A 20,669-nucleotide genomic window follows, 5' to 3' on the forward strand; every position below is an offset into this window, starting at 1 on the left:
ATTTGGATGCTTAACTGACTGAGCCACCCTCCTGCCCCAGCAATAAAGTGTTTTTTAATTAAAGTATATACATTGTTTTTAAATAGATTAATGTATAGTGTAAACATAACTTTTATATGCATTGGGAAACCAAAACATTCTTTTGACCCACATTATTAAAATACTTGTCTTATTGTGGTGGTATGAACTGAACCCATATGTCCAGAGTTTGCACATATTGTTTTTTCATTTTACAGTAATATGTTGATCATTCCATATTAGTCATCCTCAAATATGTTGAATATTTAAGTATTCATAAAACCCCTGAATTAATTGGGGAAATGTTAGTATTCTTGTGTTTTGTTTTTGTTTTTTTAAGATTTTAGTTTTAAGTGATCTCTACACGCCTCAGAAATGTTACTATTCTTTTTAATTTTTAATGTTTTTATTTATTTTTGAGAGAGAGAGAAAGAGAGAGAGCATGAGCAGGGGGAAGGGCAGAGAGAGAGAGAGAGAGAGAGAGAGAGAAAGCCAGGGAGGAACAGAGAGAGGGAGGCAGAGGATCCAAAGCAGGCTCTGCTCCAACAGCAGAGACTCCAAACCGGGGCTCGAACTCATAAACCATGACATCATGATCTGAGCCGAGGTCAGACGCTGAACCGACTGAGCCACCCAGGCGCCCCGGAACATTACTATTCTTATCTCAAAATTGGGAAATGGATTGGTTGAAGGATTTTTGCCCCAGGGGTAGGACTAGAAAGCAAGTTTTCTTATTCCTTCTCTACTTGCTATTCCTACTGTGTTTTTCTCTGAGTCGTACATTTATGTTATTTGAAATTGCTATTTATCTGTGTGGTGGAGGCCAGGAACAATTACTTCCCTGGTTCACTGCTTATAATCCTGCCTGGAGCTGGGGTAGAGGGTCTCCTCCACACTCACTTGGGAAGTAAGTTTAGGCCTTTACACCCCACTGCAGTAACAGAGATTCCTTGATGTGAACACTTTGTTGCCACCTTGTGCAAAGTGAATCAGGAAGACTTCAAACTACCATGTTTCTTTCAAATGCTGCAGAGACTGTTACAACAGGAAATAGTGCTTTCAAGCCCCCACTTCCAAAGTTCAAGTTTTATACAAGTCCATGTCATCTGCTATGACCTTTTACCTCCTGTCAGGCAAGACATGAGTCCAGCTCAAAGGGCCGGTTTGTATCTTCAGGATTTACCATAAGACACAGTATATCTTATTAGTGGAAGAATGTTGGAAAGTTGTAGACATAAGACAAAAGTGTGGGATTTTATGGTCTCTCAAGAGGTGAATGCTAGCTTTCACGATACCTTCACAGAAGCCCATTTTATTTGCTAAGAATATAATTCTTGTAGTCGTTTATGTCCTGCCTTCCTCCTGTGAAAAGATGAGTGATGTCTTGAAGTGATATCTACCGTGATTGTCAAAATAAATGAGGTCCAGTTTTGACAGTTAGAAATTAAATGTTCCCTTTTCTTTTCAGGGACACGTGGCCTTCAGGAATCATGAGCAACCCATTTGCACACCTTGTTGAGCCTTTAGATCCTGCACAACCAGGAAAGAAATTCTTCAATTTGAATAAACTGAAGGATTCAAGATATGGTAGGTGCATGGCTCTATGATGTTAATTGTTCTGACAGCAGTTTGAGTCTCGTTTGCATAGTAATTAAGCTATGTAATTAATTAGCCTTTAGGAGATTTGAAGGAGGGAGTAGCAGAAATGGCTGAATGGTCTTGAATTAAGCACACAAACTCACACACCTTTTCTTACGTTGCTCATTTTTATGTTAGTAATGATTATATACATGTGACATTTATATAACACTTTATAGTATATAGAGGGTTTATACATATATATTACATCATTTGGTCTGCATTAACAACCCCTTGAGGTCATGTTTATAAAATGTTAGAAGTCCTGAGGAAGCTGAGACCCAGAGAGGGTCAATGACATGATCAAGAAACAACAATGTGGGTAAGAGCAGAGGACAAAAACATGTCTTTTTTATCCCAAATCCTCTGCTTTTCTACCTTTGCACTCTTGTCTTTTCCAAATAATATTGGTGAATAGTTTTCATAGATCAGGAATGAACATTTCTTTTATAAATAAACAGTTTTTCTTCTGAACTGTTGTTGTATCCTTGAACCCACTACCAGTAGCCATTCTGCATGGCATGTGGGCTTATATTTCCTTTGAAAGGTGTATGTGACCAAACTTTGGTCTTAATTACATTAGTTGTAAAGAAGTTATTTTCTCATTTCTTGAACACTAGTGTTCATAAGAAATATTACTGTGTGTGTGTGTGTGTGTGTGTGTGTGTGTGTGTGTGTGTGTTACTTGCCAGCACATAATATGGTAAATATCTAGGCTAACTTCTTTCATGATGACTTAACAGAAACTATTAATGGAATCCAAGGTAAGGCAATCATTTATTGTGAAAGAATTAACTTTTTCTATTACTGAATGTCTCTTCAACCCATTCAGTATTCTTACATATCGAACTGTTGAAATCAATTTAAATTTACCCTCTTTCCCTTTTGGAAAAATAGTCTGATGCTTCATATCAGGTTTATATGGGGACTGGCTTTAAAATAGCTCTTATAATAATGTGTCTCATGACTTGTGTTTATTTTGTTATACTTTTTTCTTTTTTTCTAGAACGCTTACCATTTTCTATCAGAGTTCTCCTGGAGGCAGCCATTCGGAACTGTGATCAATTTTTGGTGAAGAAAAATGACATTGAAAATATCCTAAATTGGAATGTCATGCAGCATAAGAACATAGAAGTGCCGTTTAAGCCTGCCCGTGTCATCCTGCAAGACTTTACGTGAGCCTAATGTCACTTCACTTCCCTGTTCACTGCCTCCCTTGCCAGCCTTTAAGGAAAGCTTGAATCACACACACACACGCACACATGCTATGACTGTATAATTTATCACCCATTATCCAGACACTTTTGAAAACGAAAGAGGTCTGTTATCCTGGACAGCTAGAGATTGTCTCCGACAAGTGGGATGTGTAGTCACTCCACTTCTTCCAGTGGCAAAGGTCATTGTTTTTGGAGATCCTAACCTTAAGTATACTAACAAAAAGTGGAAGAAATAGCATGGAGTAGGGCTATCTTGGAATCTTCTCTCCCTCACATCCTGTCACCCAGATAGCCAGGTTTGAAACAGCTGTCCTTAGAATATCAATATGCTGTGTCCTGAGGGGAGACTTGTAGTTCACACGGCCTGACCTGTTGCCCTTAAACCTCAGTTCACATCCTGCTATTCCTGGGAGTCTTTATTCCCCATCATGGCCTGTTTTCTGAGATCTTGCCTTTCCATTTTTAAGTGATGTTATTTTATTCCTTATAGAGACGAAATTTTACTTTACCAAAGGACAGTCTAGAGGACAAATTTTATACTCAAAATAATAAAAAGGAAGGATTCACAGCATTCTTCTCTGAATCACATCCATTTCTTTAAATTTGGTTGGAGGTTGGAGGTTGGAGGTGAAATCCGTGTATCTTCTATAGGCCTTTGTCACCCACCCCCCCAACGTGAATGGGAATCAGCCATGGCAGTAACAGCCCCAGTGTTAAGTGCACATTTTACCACAGTCTCTATTGTGTTGTTTACCACAGACCGTATGTGTTGTTAACTTTAATGCAAAATTGCATGTAGAGATACCACTCAGTCATGGCACTTACTACCAATTTCTGCTCAAGGAAGTGTGTTTAGAAACTTCCACTTTTCTAAGGCATCTATTGTTAGCCCCACTGATGAGTTTGTCTCGTAGCCAGTATTGTCACTGGAGGCAAAAGGTGAAAAATCTAAGTATACTTGTTTAACAGTTTTGTTTTCTGTTTAATTCTCTCTTTTCTTAGGGGTGTGCCAGCTGTGGTTGACTTTGCGGCAATGCGCGATGCTGTGAAAAAGTTAGGAGGAGATCCAGAGAAAATAAACCCTGTTTGTCCTGCTGATCTTGTAATTGATCACTCCATCCAGGTTGATTTCAACAGAAGGTGAGAGATTAGGATGAATACTTGGGTTTTCTGTTTTGTGCAGAATCTTGGAGATCAAGTCTTCTTTGTGTGTGTAAGTAAACAAAAGAAGAAAATCTTTAAAATATGTATTCAGAAAAACTCAAACTTAATACAGATTTTCCAGTGAAGATTTTGGGGGTGGGGGGTGGGGGGTTACTATGTGTGGGTTTTTTTCTATTCACTTCTTTTGGGGCCCAGGCTGAAGGAGAAAGCACCTGGTGATCACAGAGGCTCAAGAGGGCAAGTGGGAACCCACAATATCTCTTGAGGCTTAGATTAGGGCTGGCAGATTAGAATGCTGTCTATTTGCAATAATATTAATCAAAGCAAGACACACAGTCAAGCCCTAACTCTGTAGTGGGAAGTATACTCCATCTGTTGTAAAAGTAAGTGCAAGATTATACAGCCAGGGTTTGGATACAAGCAGGGCAACCAGGTACTGCTAAAAGCCTGATATCTTAACCTAGAAGAATAACTAAATATAGTTATCATCAACTATGAGTGCAGAAGAAAGAACTATACCACATTCAATGCTGGGAAAATTAGTTACTTGATAGAGCAGGTCCTATGAATTAAAGCACTAATATTTTTTAAATTAAATCATCAAAAACTTTAAAAGAAATATAAGTATGTATATGTCTTGATGAGAAAGATCTTTCTAAATTTAAAAGCAGTAAATGAAGCAAACAAGGAACTATAGATTTAATGGCTTCAAAGTTAACGGTAAATATCTTTAAAATATTTGCAACAAATACAACAAAGGGCTAATATCTTTAATATATAAACCTTGTGTATAATCCATTAAAAAATCGTAAAACCCAGCAGATAAATGGGTAAAGGAAAGTGGATGTTTCATAATAAAAGGAAAAACAAATGGTAAACACGACATAAATCCTTTTCAACTTTACAAGTAATAAAAAAGTAGATTAAATCCTTGAGATACCATTTTCTCCTATCAGTAAAGATTAGAAAATAAACATTAATTATAAAGGTGTCATGAGGGAGACACTTTTATGTGCTGCTGATCACACTGAATTAGAAATGATGAAGGCAGCGTGTATTAAGATTATTAGAAATCACCATACCTTTCATCCTGGAATTTCCACTTCTGAGCATATCCTTCACAGATACCTGAAATTCAGAAATAGCTTAATGACTACATAGTGTTCATTAAAGCATGATTTTTAATAGTGAAAACCTAGAAGCATCCTAAACGTCCAACAAAGGAGAATGATTAAATTAAGGTATGTCCTTGAAGTAAATTATTAGGTAACATTTGCTGTTACAATTATAAAGCGTTTAATAACACTTGGAACATGCTCGTGTCTTAGCTCAATGAGCCAAATATAAATTGCTTGTATAGCGTGATTTCAGCTAGATGAAGAACTATACAGAGATTAAAAGATTGGAAAAAGAGATGCCAAACTGCTAGATGATTTATCTCTGGGATTGTAACTGTTCTTCATTTTCACAATAAGAAGCTATTGGTTTGGTTTATTTATTATTTTTATTTTTAGAGGCAGAGCGTGAGCAGGGGAGGGGCAGAGAGAGAGACAGAGGATCCAAAGCAGGTTCCATGGTGACAGCACAGAGCCCGACGTGGGGTTCAAACCCACAAACCACGAGATCACGACCTGAGCTCAAGTCAGACACTTAACTAACTGAGCCACCAGGAGCCCCGGAAGCTATTGTTTTTAAATTAAAAAGTCACTTAAGATAGGAAACAAACCACTCAAAGAGAGAGAAAACTTTATTTGCTTCCTTGGGGACTTAAGTGGGTTCCATACAGCCTCAAGGGAACTGTAGTAGCTGGTCATTCTCAAGTTAATGTCAATATCCAAGCCAGATAAATTCAGGATAAAAAGACATCGGCTTTGTCCCCTGAATTGATGGTTCTTGGAACAGACTGGAGATTCGGCAGCTGTTCCCTTTCCTTTGGACTCTAAACTCATCCTTAGGCAATTTGTCTTTTCTTTTTTTCCCTCCGTGAATCACATGAGCTCAATTTAATAGTTTGGTGTCAAAGGGAAGAATAAGAAGTACATGGATAGAATGTTACTCTATTTGAGGGTAAGGATATTTCCTAACACCCCACTTCAGAAGTTATAAAAGTAGCCTCGCAAAATCATTGGCAACTTTATCTTTCTTGAAGATTCTCACTGATGTTGATAATTTACCTTTATTTCACTGCCTGCAAGGGGAAAGTACTGGTGGAGATAGAATTGTAATTGTTTTAATGTCTGAAGTCTTTTGACTGAAAATTCAAAGAGCTCCTGGCTATTATTAAGCAGTTAATGAATCTGAGTCATCACCAAGTTCACTGTGATTTTTTTTTTCCTTGAGACCCATCAACTCTGATTTCAATTTTTTATGGACCCTTTACATTTATACCGTAGTACTGAAAACATTATTATAAAAACAGCAAAGTCCAGGGGGGAGCTTTGATCCAAATTGATATCCAAATCTGGCAAACACTTTTTTTTTTCTTTTTTGTAATTAAAGAGAACATTTCTGTTAGAAGTATTTTCATTGGTGGTGTTTTGTTTTTATTGCTTGAGTTTGGTTTTGCAATTTGACCTCCCAGGCTCTTTCCTCATTTTTGTAAGGAATTAAATGTGATATGTCTCAACTTCTGTGGAACTGTGTGCTGTGGGCTTATTTCCAGCTATTTCCAGAAATGAACTCAAAAAACTGTGGCAGGGTGCTGGGATGATAAAGGTTCTCGTTTAAATATTTCCGAGCTCTTTGCCTTGCTTGAATAATAATAATTGGCCACACACCATTTTTAGGAATGGAGGGTCTAGCTAACTCATTATTGTAAAATTACAATAATCATTCAAAGTTACCTCAAAAATAACCTTTTCTTTTTAAAATCCCAACAAGAATATCAAAACAACTTCTGACCAGATTTCATGAGTGTGGAAGCTCTCTCCTCTGTAAATAACTATAAATAACTCTGTAAATAAGTTTGTGAATTTCTGGAGTACCATTAAACATAATAGAAACTTTGATATACGTCCAAATCTGAATTCAAATTATATAACTAGGGAGAAATTTCCTCTTTAGTCATATTCAGAAACTTTATTAAAAGCTCAGTAGATTGGTGAATTCAGGGAACTTCTGAGTTCAAATTCAAATTCTAGGTCTGTTCATTCATCCCAGTAACTAGAAGTGTTCATTGAGCCAAGGTTAGAATAAAAAAAGTTTTGTTTTAAATAGTAAATAGGTTTTTACCTAGAGTTAACCTATCTTAAAACAGCCTGAGCATGTCTGGCTTCTGCTTGTCCTGTGAATATGTCGTTTCCAGAATTCTCTGGGGTGAACGTTCCCCTCCCAACCCTGCTTCTGCTGTGAGAGGCTCTGTTGTCCTTCCGCTGCTGGAGGCATGAGGGGGTGGAACCCTGACTGGGTGTCTACAAGTGCTCCAAGTAGAAGAGCCACGGGCACCAGACACAGGGCCACACAGGGAGTCTGGAGGGTTCGGCCAGCGGTATCACTTGATCCAGGGTGCGGACCAGGGAGGGAAGAGCTGGAAAAGGCACAGAGAGAATACAGGAGAGAATAGAGGGTGCAAAGGCATGAGGGAAGTGAGGTTTGGGAGAACATGAGGGCTTCAGCATGGCTGAAGTTAAAGTTTGAGCCAGGCGATAGAAGAGGGCTTATAAAGGAAGTTTGAGAGGTGGCTGGGTGGCTCAGTAATTTAAGTGTCCTTACTCTTAATTTTGGCCCAGGTCATGATCTCACAGTTAGTGGGTTCCAGCCCCTCATCGGGCCGTGTGCTGACAGTGTGGAGCCTGCTAGGGATTCTCTCTCTCTCTCTCTCTCTCTCTCTCTCTCTCTGCCCTTCCTCTGCTCTCTCTCAGTCTTTCAAATAAATAAATAAAAGTTTTTTAAACGAGGAAATTTGAGGTTACACTGAAAAACTTCATTTTTTTTAAATTTTCTTTTTAATGTTTATTTATTTATTGAGAGAGAGAGCAAGCCAGGGAAGGAAACAGAGAGAGAGAGAGAGAGAGATAGCGAACGCATCCCAAGCCAGCTCCGGGCTGTCGGCACAGAGCCGGATGCGGGGCTCAAACTCACGAACTGTGAGATAATGACCTGAGCCAAAACCAAGAGTCAGACATTTAGCTAACTGAGCCACTCAGACGCCCTTGAAGAACTTTTGTGTTTTATTTAGGGAAGAGATTTGTACTTTACTGAGAAATGGGAGGCCATTGGCAGGTTCAAGAAGGGTCATGATAATCTATGTTTTAGAAAATGGATGCTGGCAACGGTATAAAGGTAGGTTGAAGAGACTGACAGAGGAGCCAGTTAGGCCTTTTCTGGAGTAAATGCTTGGATAGTTGTAGATACTAAGTAGCAGGAGGGGAAGTCAGTCGCTAGATGATACAGACAGATGGGGACGGGGATGAGGTTCAGGAAGCAAGCTCATGTGTTAGGGTGTGACCCGTTGAGTATGTGGTGCCTGAGGTGTTCCTGATGCAGATAGATGCCTGGGATACATTGGAAATGTGGACCCGGACCTGAAGAGACAGGTGGGAGTCAGAGGGATGGAGCCCTCAGTGTACTGGTAAGAAGGTGGAAACGAGTGCCTAAAGGAGTAGCTGTACTGATCCAGAGGATCCAGAGGCTCTGTCCTTCCAGGGGTAGCACACTTGTCCTGCCTCGTTCCCCTACATCACCATCTCCTTTCTCTATTTCTACCTTCTGCTTTTCTCTCATGCATACACACACTCACAGACATTCATACAGTACATCAGGGATCACCTTTTTTTGTAAAGGGCCAGTAGTAAATATTTTAGGTTTTGCTGCCTACACACTGTTTCTACTCACATATCCTTTTGTTTTCAACCTTTAAAAATGTAAAAATTATTGCTTGCTTCAGGGCAAAACCTGTACAGACACTGGGCTGGATTTGGCCCACGGAGTTTGTGGACCCCTGCTCTAAAGCACCCTCAGGAATTGATTCCCTTAAAGCAACTGACACTTAACCTTGGAGAATATTCACATCAGGAGAAAGAAGTCAGTGTCGTAACTGAGTGTGTAAATGTGTAAACTGAGTAAATGCTGAGTGCTTGCAGCCCTTTTCTTCCCAAGGAGCACCTACCTATCTTTATCTGGCTGACTCTTCTTCATCCTTCAGACTGGATCGGTGTCATCTTCCTCTCGAAGGCATTCCCGACCCCCAGTCTGAGTGTGTGACCCTATCTGAGTGTTCCCCTGGCACTCTGTACTTCCTGTATCATGGCATGATGGTCACACTCCCATAATTGCCTGGTTGTTTCTCTGTATCGCTCACCAGGCTCTGGGCACCAAGTGGGCAGTGCATTGGCCGCTGTTGCATGCTCGTATTCCCAGCGAGTGGCAAGGATGGGCTCTGTGGATCACGAATGAGTGAGGAAGAGGGTGGAGGAGAAGTAGAGCACGGCGGTTAGGGGAGAGGCCCCAAGGCCGTCAGACCTGGGCTCAGATGATGGCTCTGCAAGTGTCCGATGTCTGGCCTTGGACAATTTAGCTAACCTTTCTGCACTTTGGCTCCTGCTGTTACTACGATTGTGGTGGTGGTGGTGCTGACCACTACCACCACTGCTGCTGCAGTCTCTACCACTCCAGGAAGGCCGCGTGGCGTAGGGATTCAGAGGCCGCCAGTTCATTTCCAGCTCCACCATTTACTAGCTGTGTGGTCTTGAGCAAGTTTCTTAACTTCTCTGGTCTCAGTTTCCTCTTTTGAAAGATGTGGCTGATCCATCTAACTCAAAGGGTTAGACTGTGGAGACTGCGAAAATAAATTTTAAGTTTAAAATTTTTTTTTTTTAACATTTTATTTATTTTTGAGACAGGGAGAGACAGAGCATGAACAGGGGAGGGTCAGAGAGAGAGGGAGACACAGACTGAAACAGGCTCCAGGCTCTGAGCTGTCAGCACAGAGCCTTGATGCGGGGCTCGAACTCACGGACCGTGAGATCATGACCTGAGCCAAAGTCGGACGCTTAACCGACTGAGCCACCCAGGCGCCCCATAAATTTTAAGTTTAGAAGAGTGGTGGCTTCCTAGTAAAGTCAGTAGGTGTTTACTATTAATGAATGAAGTCTGACTTGGGTCTTAGCTATTAATTTTACCGCCCTTTCCTGGGTTCACTCAATCCATGATATACAGTTTATGAGTGCCTTCTGTGCTCAAACCTGCGAAGTTGTAACTATGAGTTGTTCTACTTTGACTCAAGACGTATGTAATTTGATTATAAAAATCCTGGAAGAGCTTCTTGATTCCCTGCTCTGCCTGTGTCTTTCCTATTGGACTGAATGACTTTGAGTAAACTCCAGCATATAATCTGTGCTTTATAGATACTCTTGGGTGGCACCATCCTCCTCAGAAACCTCTCTGGGAGCTAGGAGACTGATTTTATAAAGGCCTGTGCCTCCTGGCATCGCTGTTTCGCTGTCTCCCAACATAAACAGATGAAAATGCCAGCCCGGACCAGGCTCACCTCAGAGAGGTGTCATAACAAAGTCAGGCAGGACGAAGTACAGAGACCAAGGTTCTTTAAATCTCTAAGCTGCTGTTGTCGTCATAAATGTCCAGACACTGTTCCTAAAAGTCAGGCTGTGTGACTAGACTAGCTATAACTTGAATTCACTTAATGTTTGTTACTCACCATGTTTAAAGGTATTATAGAGATCACTTGAACCAAATAATAATTACTCTTTTTACTTTTTCTGATTACCTCTCGTTTCCCATGTAAATAAACACAATCGGTATCACCCAGCAAGGCCACAGATGAAATTGCCAGTTGGTTTCTTTATCACTGAGAAGTCTGACCGGTAACATTTTAAGCCTTAAAATTTGTACATTCAGCTTTTCTCTCTGACAGGGCAGACAGTTTACAGAAGAATCAAGACCTGGAATTTGAAAGAAATAGAGAACGGTTTGAATTTTTAAAGGTATGGGCGGAGTTTGCTTCCATTGGCTGGTTGTTTATAAACGCGGGTACGAGGGGGAGGTACCAAGGAGCTGGGCTGCATGGAAGTGCATCGGATACTCATTGCGTTCTTTCCGGTCCTTCCTAGTGGGGTTCTCAGGCTTTTCGCAACATGCGGATTATACCCCCTGGCTCAGGAATCATCCACCAGGTAAATCTGGAGTATTTGGCAAGAGTGGTATTTGATCACGATGGCTTTTATTACCCGGACAGCCTTGTGGGCACGGATTCGCACACTACCATGATTGATGGTTTGGGAGTTCTCGGCTGGGGTGAGTATTGTTCCAGGTTCCTCTTCCACACACGCTGTTCTGTAGTGTGTAGCCTAATTCACACTGATCCCGTTATAACATCCCAGTAGCACGACTTTGTGTGACCACACATATCAGAGAGACGTTTTTGTCTGCTTTATTTACTGCTGGATTTCCACCTCACAGGTACTCAATAATAATGTTTGGAAGAACGAACTGGAGCTGTTTGTTAAAAATGGAGACTCCAGAACCCCACTTTCCAGTTGGTATAGAACCAAAGGGATTGTGATACTGCTGTTTTGGGGACCACACTCTGAGAAGTGCTTATAAAAATTCTGTAGAGGGAAATAGAAAAAGATAACTACTCATTACAGGATCCAAATCTACACTAGGAAGACATTGTAATGGGGTTGAATTATGCCTGAGGGATATACTAAGGCATGCTGAAAGCATTCTTCTGCCCTGCCTTCCTTGCAGGAGTGGGTGGTATCGAAGCAGAGGCAGTCATGCTGGGTCAGCCAATCAGTATGGTGCTTCCCCAGGTGATCGGCTACAGGCTGATGGGAAATCCCCACCCTCTGGTGACATCCACTGACATTGTGCTCACCATTACCAAGGTAACAACTTGCCCCCTCTTCCATGGTCTTGGGCAGTCACAGTGACGGGAGGAAATACAGGCTGGCATCCATCTTGGTTTCTCTGTGCACTAGGAAACAGTATGTTGATGATTTTTAAAAAGAGATGAGATGAGGAGAGGGTTCTTTGTTAAGTTTTAGATAATTATGTTCATTTTACTCTTCCATGGCTGCATGGATCCTTTTCTTTAAAAGGGTACTTTGAAATTGTGAAATAGTTCAGACACACAGAAGTTGAAATGACATTGGCATGCACCACCACCCAGAACTAACAGTTGGTAACATTTTGCCACCTTTGCTTCAGAGCCCTCTCTGTATGTATACTTTTTATGAGATAAAATGGGATATTTATGGCTAAAGCCATCCTCCACATTCTTAGAAATAATGGCTATCCTAACGTTCCAAGACTCATTCCCAAGCATGTGTTTATACTGTGACTACATTTTCTCACATGGTTCTTCTTTATATGTAAATAGCAAACTGCTCCTATGACTTTAATGTCTAACTTGTTTAATTCCCTTCTATGTATTCTAAATTACAACAGATGTTTCTCCAAGCTGGAAATACTCCTTTTTTTTTTTTTCTTTTTCCTTAGCTTTTGCAAGAAATAATGTTTGGTTTTTTTTTTTTTTTTGGTGATTTGCTTGCTTTGCAAGAAGAAGGCCGTTTCATTTTGAAAGATTATTGGAAAAGTGATGGTTTTTTATTATCACAGACATTTTTTTCTGGTTGTACAGTTTGGAGGCTTGGAGTGTTAGGGATGGCCACTATCCTGTTAAAGGCCAAAGATGTTTCTCTTTAATCTTTATGGAATTTGGAATCACGTTTATTTGAACCCTGTAGCTTTTTTGAGAAGTCTGTGCATTATTCTTTAAATGTAGAATAATGTAGGTCTTGCCCACAGAATTTGGCAGAATCCCACATAACCAAAAGAGCCTGACGGTTGTCCACACAGTTCATGAAACTGGCTTCGTGCAGGGCCACGTCAGTCACTGAGGCCCCAGCCCTGGCTGATGGCGTGTATGGAAAATATATGGGAGTCAGACTGTCTAGATCTTTTGGTTACATTTGACTTGTACCTCTGTTCAGGAAATTTGTTCATTATACCCTTGAAAATAATCCATTTATCTATCCGCTTAAACTAGTGCAAGACCGTTTAGGTTGAAAGAATTTATTTAATTTTTAGCACTTCCAGTGATCTCCTTAGAGAGAAAAAGCCCTTCTCATTTTAGAAAACTTTTATTAATGTTGATATTTGTGATTTGGGCGTTAACTTTTTCTTTTCTTTTCTTTTTATAATAATTATTTTGATGTCATTTTATTTTTTTATTTAATTATTTTTTATTTTTTTTTTTTTTTAATTTTTTTTTTTTAACGTTTATTTTATTTTTGAGACAGAGAGAGACAGAGCATGAACAGGGGAGGGTCAGAGAGAGGGAGACACAGAATCTGAAACAGGCTCCAGGCTCTGAGCTGTCAGCACAGAGCCCGACGCGGGGCTCGAACTCACAGACCGCGAGATCATGACCTGAGCTGAAGTTGGCCGCTTAACCGACTCAGCCACCCAGGCGCCCCTTTAATTATTTTTTAAATTTACATCCAAGTTAGCTAGCATATAGTGCAACAGTGATTTCAGGAGTAGATTCCTCAACGCCCCTTACCCATTTAACCCCTCCCCCCCCAAAAAAACCCCTCCAGTAACCCTCTGGTTGTTCTCCATATTTAAGCGTCTCATATGTTTTGTCTCCCTCCCTGTCTTTATATTATTTTTTGCTTCCCTTTCCTTGTGTTCATCTGTTCTGTGTCTTAAAATCCTTATATGCGTGAAGTCATATGATATTTGTCTTTCTCGGACTAATTTCACTTAGCATAATACCCTCTAGTTCCATCCATGTAGTCACAAATGGCAAGACTTCATTCTTTTTGATTGCTGAGTAATACTCCATTGTGTATGTATGTATGTATGTATGTATATATATATATATATATATATATACATATATATATATACACCACATCACCTTTATCCATTCATCTATCAGTGGGCATTTGGGCTCTTTCCATACTTTGGCTATTGTTGATAGCGCTGCTATAAACATTGGGGTTCATGTGTCCCCTCGAAACAACACACCTGTATCCCGTGGATAAATGCCTAGTAGGGCAATTGCTGGGTCGTAGGGTAGTTCTATTTTTAATTTTTTGAGGAACCTCCACACTGTTTTCCAGAGTGGCTGCACAGTTTGCATTCCCACCAACAATGCAAAAGAGATCCTTTCTCTCCACATCCTCACCAACATCTGTTGTTGCCTGAGTTAATGTTAGCCATTCTGACAGGTATGAGGTGGTATCTCATTGTGGTTTTGATTTGTATTTCCCTGATGATGAGTGATGCTGAGCATTTTTTCATGTGTCATTTGGCCATCTGGATGTCTTCTTTGGAAAACTGTCTATTCATGTCTCTTGCCCATTTCTTCACTGGATTATTTGTTTTTTGGGTGTTGATTTTGATAAGTTCTTTATGGATTTTGGATACTAACCCTTTATCTAATATGTCATTTGCAAGTATCTTCTCCCATTCTGTCGGTTGCCTTTTAGTTTTGCTGATTGTTTCCTTCACTGTACAGAAGCTTTTTATTTTGATGAGGTCCCAATAGTTCATTTTTGCTTTTGTTCCCCTTGCCTCTGGAGACGTGTTGAGTAAGAAGTTGCTGCAGCCAGGGTCACAGAGGTTTTTGCCTGCTTTCTCCTCGAGGATTTTGATGGCTTCCTGTCTTACGTTTAGGTCTTTCATCCATTTTGAGTTTATTTTTGTGAATGGTGTAAGAAAGTGGTCCAGGTTCATTCTTTTGCATGTCGCTGTCCAATTTTCCCAGCACCACTTGCTAAAGAGACTGTCTTTCCTGCTTTGTCAAAGATTAGTTGGCCATAGGTTTGTGGGTCCATTTCTGGGTTCTCTATTCTGTTCCATTGATCTGAGTGTCTGTTTTTGTGCCAGTACCATACTGTCTTGATTACAGCTTTGTAATACAACTTGAAGTCTGGGATTTTGATGCCTCCAGCTTTGGTTTTCTTTTTCAAGATTGCTTTGGCTATTCGGGGTCTTTTCTAGTTCCATACAAACTTTAGGATTGTTTGTTCTAGCTCTGTGAAGAATGCTGGTGTTATTTTGATAGGGATTACATTGAATATGTAGATTGCTTTGGGTAGTATTGACATTTTAACAATATCTGTTCTTCCTATCCAGGAGCATGGAATATTTTTCCATTTTTTTGTGTCTTCTTCAATCTCTTTCATAAGCTTGCTATAGTTTTCAATGTAGACATCATTTAGACTTACAGGAGAGTTGATGTAAAGAATACAGGGAGTTTCTGTTACCTTTCTTCCAACTGCCCCAGATGTTAACATCTCACATAACCGCGGTACATGAAATCAAAATGAAGAATGTGGGTCCAACACTGCTAATGAAACAAGTAACTTCACCAGTGTTTTCAGTAATGACCCTTTTCTGTTCCAGGATTCAATCCAAGATTCCACACTGTATATAGTTAACATTACTTTTTAAATTTTATTTCTTAGAGTAATCAAAAATGTGTTGGGCCACTTCATTGTTTGTGTTTACGTACCAGGCTAGTTTATAAGAATTGTAAGGAGCTAGTTCTGCATTTTAAATGTGGGCTGTCAAGTCTCAGACTTTTCTATTGTTTTGCTGCCTAGCACCTGCGTCAGGTTGGGGTAGTGGGCAAATTTGTCGAATTCTTCGGGCCGGGAGTAGCCCAATTGTCCATTGCCGACCGAGCTACTATTGCGAACATGTGTCCAGAGTACGGGGCGACTGCTGCGTTTTTCCCAGTTGATGAAGTTAGTATCAAGTACCTGGTGCAGACAGGTAAGTGCAGAACCGCGAAGGCAGAAGCCCTTCGTAAAGTTTCATAGAACTCTGGGGATTGGAGAACTGCCTTATGCCTCTGTCCCTTGGAGTGCACAGGGTCAGACTTATGGTGTTTCTCCTTTTCTCTGTAGAGTCAGAATGGTTGTTGGGATTTCAGAAGATATGAGACAGACACTGTATGGCCAGTAGAAAGAGCTCAGGTGTTCTGGAATCCAAGTTATGCATGCTGGTCTCTACTTCTAGTTATTTGACAGGAAACAAGGGATCTTAGTAATGAGAACAGCTGTCGTGTGCTGGGCACTTGCTATGTATTTGCTCTCACCCTCTTCACAGATCTGGGGTAGATTGATAGATGAGTTCATTAAACTAATCGGAGAGAAGACTGAGGATCAGAGAGAGATGTAGGGTATATATCCAAAGCCAATAAGTAATGGAGCTAGAATCCAAAGCTGAGGCTCCAAACAGGACAGCATTCCAGGACATCTCTGTCTGGGCTGTCCCAAAGGTAAAATGAAAGACCGCATGTGAGGGCATCTTGAAATGTTGGCGGTTTCTTGACTCTGTATGTATTTGTTTAGAGATTTGACTTGAACTTGGAGAAAGGTTTTTTGGGTTTTTTTTAATTTTTCAAATTTATTTTTAAAATATTCAGTCATTTATTTAACACATTATCAACATCTGATCTAGGTGTCAGAGATACAGCAGTGACCAACATAATGTCTCTGCCCTGGTGGAGTTTCCATTCCAGTGAGGGAGACAGGCGTGAACAAATAAATAAATGCATACATATGTATATAAGAGAATGAGGAAGAAGGCAGGGGAGGTGGTTGAAGTAGCTGAAGGGTGCTAATTTATATATCGGAAGGTCAGCCAGGGCTCCTGAAAGCAGTTTGAAGAGATGCTTAAGTGAAGTGGGGGACAAGCAGTGGGAAGTGGTGGAGGAGGCATTTTCCAGACAGAGGAACCCAAGTACAGCAACTCAAGACAGGACGGTCTCCGTGTGTTCAGACAACAGCCGAGAGAGTGGGGGGGCCTTTGCGGCTGGAGCCCAGGGTGAAGGCCATGGGAGGGGAGGTCAGGGACCAGATCCACACAGGGGCTTGCAGGCCATAGTGGACAGTTAGAAATTTATTTTAAATTCTAAATGTTCTAGGAAGCCACCGGGTCATTTTGAGCAAGAAGATCACATGAAACAATTTTATTTTTGATGGCTCATCCTATGTGGCAGAGGTGGAAGGGACCTTTTGTTTTCCAAATGGCTTTTTTTTTTTTTTTTAACATTTTTTAGTGTTTGTTTATTTTTGAGAGAGACAGAGAGAGCACGAGCCGGGGAGGGGCAGAGAGAGAAGGAGACACAGAATCCAAAGCAGACTCCAGGCTCTGAGCTGTCAGCACAGAGCCCGATGCAGGGCTCGAACCCACAAACCATGAGATCATGACCTGAGCTGAAGTCAGACGCCTTAACCGACTGAGCCATCCAGGCACCCCCCAAATGACTTTTAAAATTACAACTGAGTTATTAAGGAGAAAAGAACAGACAGACTTGGGCCTTCTCATCAGTATCCAGTGTTTACTATTGAAAGGTTCTAATGGCTGATGTTCCTTTTGAGATATCAGGAACAGCAGGCATCAAAGGTAAAGGCTAGTCAAGGTAAAGGCAAACGCAAGGACGGGGCAAATGCACACACACCTCATCATGAGGGTTTGTGAGATGTTTACAGACTTCAAGTTTCATCCAGGTCTTCTCCCTGATTGTCCTGAGGAAAACCCTCTGGAAGTAGTTAATATTGTGATAAAAAGTGGTCTTTTTAAAATGTTTTTATTACATATAACCGTATTGAAATTGATTGAGATCTCCCTTACTCCCCAAAAAGTTGAAGTGAAAAAGAGGTAGAAATAAAAGAACAGAAGAAATGGTTGAGGGAATTGACCGAGAGAAGGGGAGGGTTGACGGGGAGGAAAAAGAGGGGAAAGCTGCAAAATACACCCAGAGATCAGATTCATTTCTGTGGCTGTAGAGGTGGCCACCAAGCTGCTTAGTGATCTGGCACCAAATTTGCCACATCTAGTGCATTGAAACAAACATACTGCTTCAGAGAAGTAGAGCCCTTTCTCACGCTGAAAGCTAAGAGAATTTTCTTCTGTGCATCTTCGGAAGAGGATGGCTGGGTTGTACCAAACGTGATAGATACATACATTAATGAAGCTCAGCCATCTTTTAAGAGGTCCAGGCTGAAAGCGGGTAACTTTTACAATCCAGCTAAAACAAACAGGCAAATAAACAGGCTCATCTGTCATGGTCCAAGAATCAAGCTTTCAAACAGTCTTACTTAACTGTCAGAGAAATGAGTGGAATGTGTGCCCATTGGGTATTGCTCCGTGAATATTGTCATCTACAGTCAGGATCTAGATAAAACAGCAGAGAGGCACCTGGCTGGCTCATCGGTAGAGCATGTGACTCTTGATCTCGGGGTTGTAAGTTGGAGCCCCATGTTGGGTGTAGAGATTACTTGAAAATAAAATGTTAAAAAAAAAAAGAAAAGAAAAAAAGATACAGCCGAGCATTGAGGGTCATATTCCATTAGGAGTTAAGACTTGGGACTTTGGAGTCTTGAGCCACTATTTCCTTATCTAGAACTTGTCTCATTAGAGATGGAGATGATACATTTAAAATGTTTAGCACATAGTGCTGGGCAGACACGAAGTGCTCAGAGCTGGTGGCAGCTTGAGAGGATTGCTATTTTCACAAGAATAATGTGGAGTGCTGAGTCTGGTCACTTGAAGGCAGAGGCTTCGGTGTGCTTTAACAGTTAACTAAGCCTTAGGTCCTCTGAATGAAGGACAGTGACCAAAGAGAGGAGAGTACTTACAGATAGGACTAGAATCTTCTTCAGCACATAGTCCAGATCAGTTCATGGCCCCTGATAAACAGCAGCATCACCCAGAGAGTCAAAACGTTAGACTGAATGTTGAAATCGAAGCAAAGCTTTTGGGGGAGGGGTGTGTGTGTGTGTGTGTGTGTGTGTGTGTGTGTGTGTGTGTGTGTTGCACCTGACTTCTCTAATTGCTGGCGGAGGCTTTAGTTTCACCAGGAAATATTAACACCTGTTACTTGTTATTTCTTAAAATGCCCACTTAGGTCGTGATGAAGAAAAAGTAAAGCAAATGAAAAAGTATCTTCAAGCTGTAGGAATGTTTCGGGATTTCAGTAACCTCTCTCAAGACCCAGAGTTTGCCCAGGTATGAGAGCACCTTTCACCAAGTGTGTGTTTCCTCTTCCTTGAGCCTGTGATTTCAGTCGTGTGTGTTTTTTTCTTAGGAGGTGTACTTGTAGGATATTAGTCACTGCCAAGTCATCACAGAAGAACATGTTAAAAGGCTGAAAAAAATCAAAAAGATAAGGAATTGTAAACATAAAATAACTTCTTCCATTAGGCTGAGTGTGCGCCCCCTTTCTGACCTACCCATTTACTCCTCTAAGGTGGAAAACCTTTGAAGAAGGCCTTTGCCAGAGGGAGTAAGGCTGTTTAAAGGCTAAGCTCATTGTTATTATAGATGGAAAAGAAATGGAGGTCAAGTGTAGCAATTAGTTCTGATTTATCCATTCATTTTCTTCATTCATTTTCTCAGGTGCAAACCGATTCCCAATTTTTCTTTTCAAGAAAGCCCGGAGGGTAACCTGGATACGGGCCCCTGGTTTTGTTTCATAGTACACTGAGTGAAGGAAATATGCACTTAGACCAAGGCCCATTTCCTGGCATTGATGACTGAGTGGCCGCATCCTACCAATTCATTTTAGCAAAAAGCACAATGGTGTATGTATCATTTTAGAATAAACCCATCTCAAACTAAGCTAAGCCTTAAAAAGAGTGTAGGAGCTGCTTTGGAAAGGTGGATGCATAAAAGACGCCAGCCAGCAGCTACAGCGCCCACCCTGGTCATCCTGAGAGGTGACAAGTCTTCCCGCCTGTCCCGCACCACTTACGTGTCCATCTTGATCTTCGGAAACTCATTCTTTAAGTATTAAAAAGAACATTGACTCCTTGCTTATGAATGTGGTGGTTTAGTTTGTTTGGTTTTGTAGCTGTGGTGTTATAAATTGTCTGACACAACCGGAGTGTTTTCTCTGAGGTACAGCGTCCGCGCCTGAGTCCCTTCTCTTTTGGGTGGACAGGTTGTAGAATTGAACTTGAGAACAGTTGTGCCTTGCTGCAGTGGACCAAAAAGGCCTCAGGACAAAGTCGCTGTGACGGACATGAAAAAGGACTTTGAGAGCTGCCTTGGAGCCAAGGTAGGGTCCAGGAAGGCAGGTGGAAGTCTCCCCAACCCTGCCCCGTGCCCGATCTCTTAGTGCCCACGCTGCTTTTCACCCTCTAATGAGGAAGCTTCCTGAAGCCTGACTCTGAGGGCGTTCCTTCTCCATCCTGAAGTCCTCAGTGCCTCTCCCATTAGCCAAGAGCCACACAACTTCCTAAGAGCACTTGACCACCTGTGAACACAACTCATCCCGCCTTTTTAAAAGCATATCTGCTTTTCATATGACTCTCACGACACTGTCTACTCGACTTGCCCAAGCTTTTCTGGCCATTTTACTTCTTGTTCATGCCCTGCCTCCACCCACATGCATCCGTCTTCACCCTCTGTGCATGTCCTAATCTATCAGCCCCTCCATAGCATGGCCTCACATCCCATAGCAGAAAGTCATCATTTGAACTTCTGGCACTTGGTCTGAGATGGCATCCATGTTCTTAAACCTACATTGCTGGTCCTTTACATTTCCCTTATTGGATGTCCCTTGTTGGACTGTATGTTTTGAGTATAGGATTTGTGTCAGAATCACCTTTGTATCCCACAAAGTACCCAGCATAACATCTTGTA

General features: G+C 41.1%; 1 protein-coding gene across 1 annotated transcript in view; it reads left to right on the forward strand.

The window, feature by feature from the left end:
- Nucleotides 1–20,669, forward strand: part of ACO1 (aconitase 1) — a 65,337-nt gene that overhangs the window by 23,007 nt on the left and 21,661 nt on the right. The window contains exons 2-10 of the mRNA XM_060609536.3: nt 1,487–1,605; nt 2,663–2,831; nt 3,876–4,013; nt 10,909–10,978; nt 11,105–11,288; nt 11,745–11,884; nt 15,617–15,788; nt 18,931–19,031; nt 19,966–20,082. Of these exons, the coding sequence (XP_060465519.1) occupies nt 1,509–1,605; nt 2,663–2,831; nt 3,876–4,013; nt 10,909–10,978; nt 11,105–11,288; nt 11,745–11,884; nt 15,617–15,788; nt 18,931–19,031; nt 19,966–20,082 (1,188 nt within the window). The 5' untranslated portion in view covers nt 1,487–1,508. The remainder of the gene's footprint in view (nt 1–1,486; nt 1,606–2,662; nt 2,832–3,875; nt 4,014–10,908; nt 10,979–11,104; nt 11,289–11,744; nt 11,885–15,616; nt 15,789–18,930; nt 19,032–19,965; nt 20,083–20,669) is intronic.

The sequence above is a fragment of the Panthera onca genome, chromosome D4, assembly GCF_046562875.1.
Source record: "Panthera onca isolate mPanOnc1 chromosome D4, mPanOnc1 haplotype 2, whole genome shotgun sequence".
Taxonomy (NCBI): domain Eukaryota; kingdom Metazoa; phylum Chordata; class Mammalia; order Carnivora; family Felidae; genus Panthera; species Panthera onca.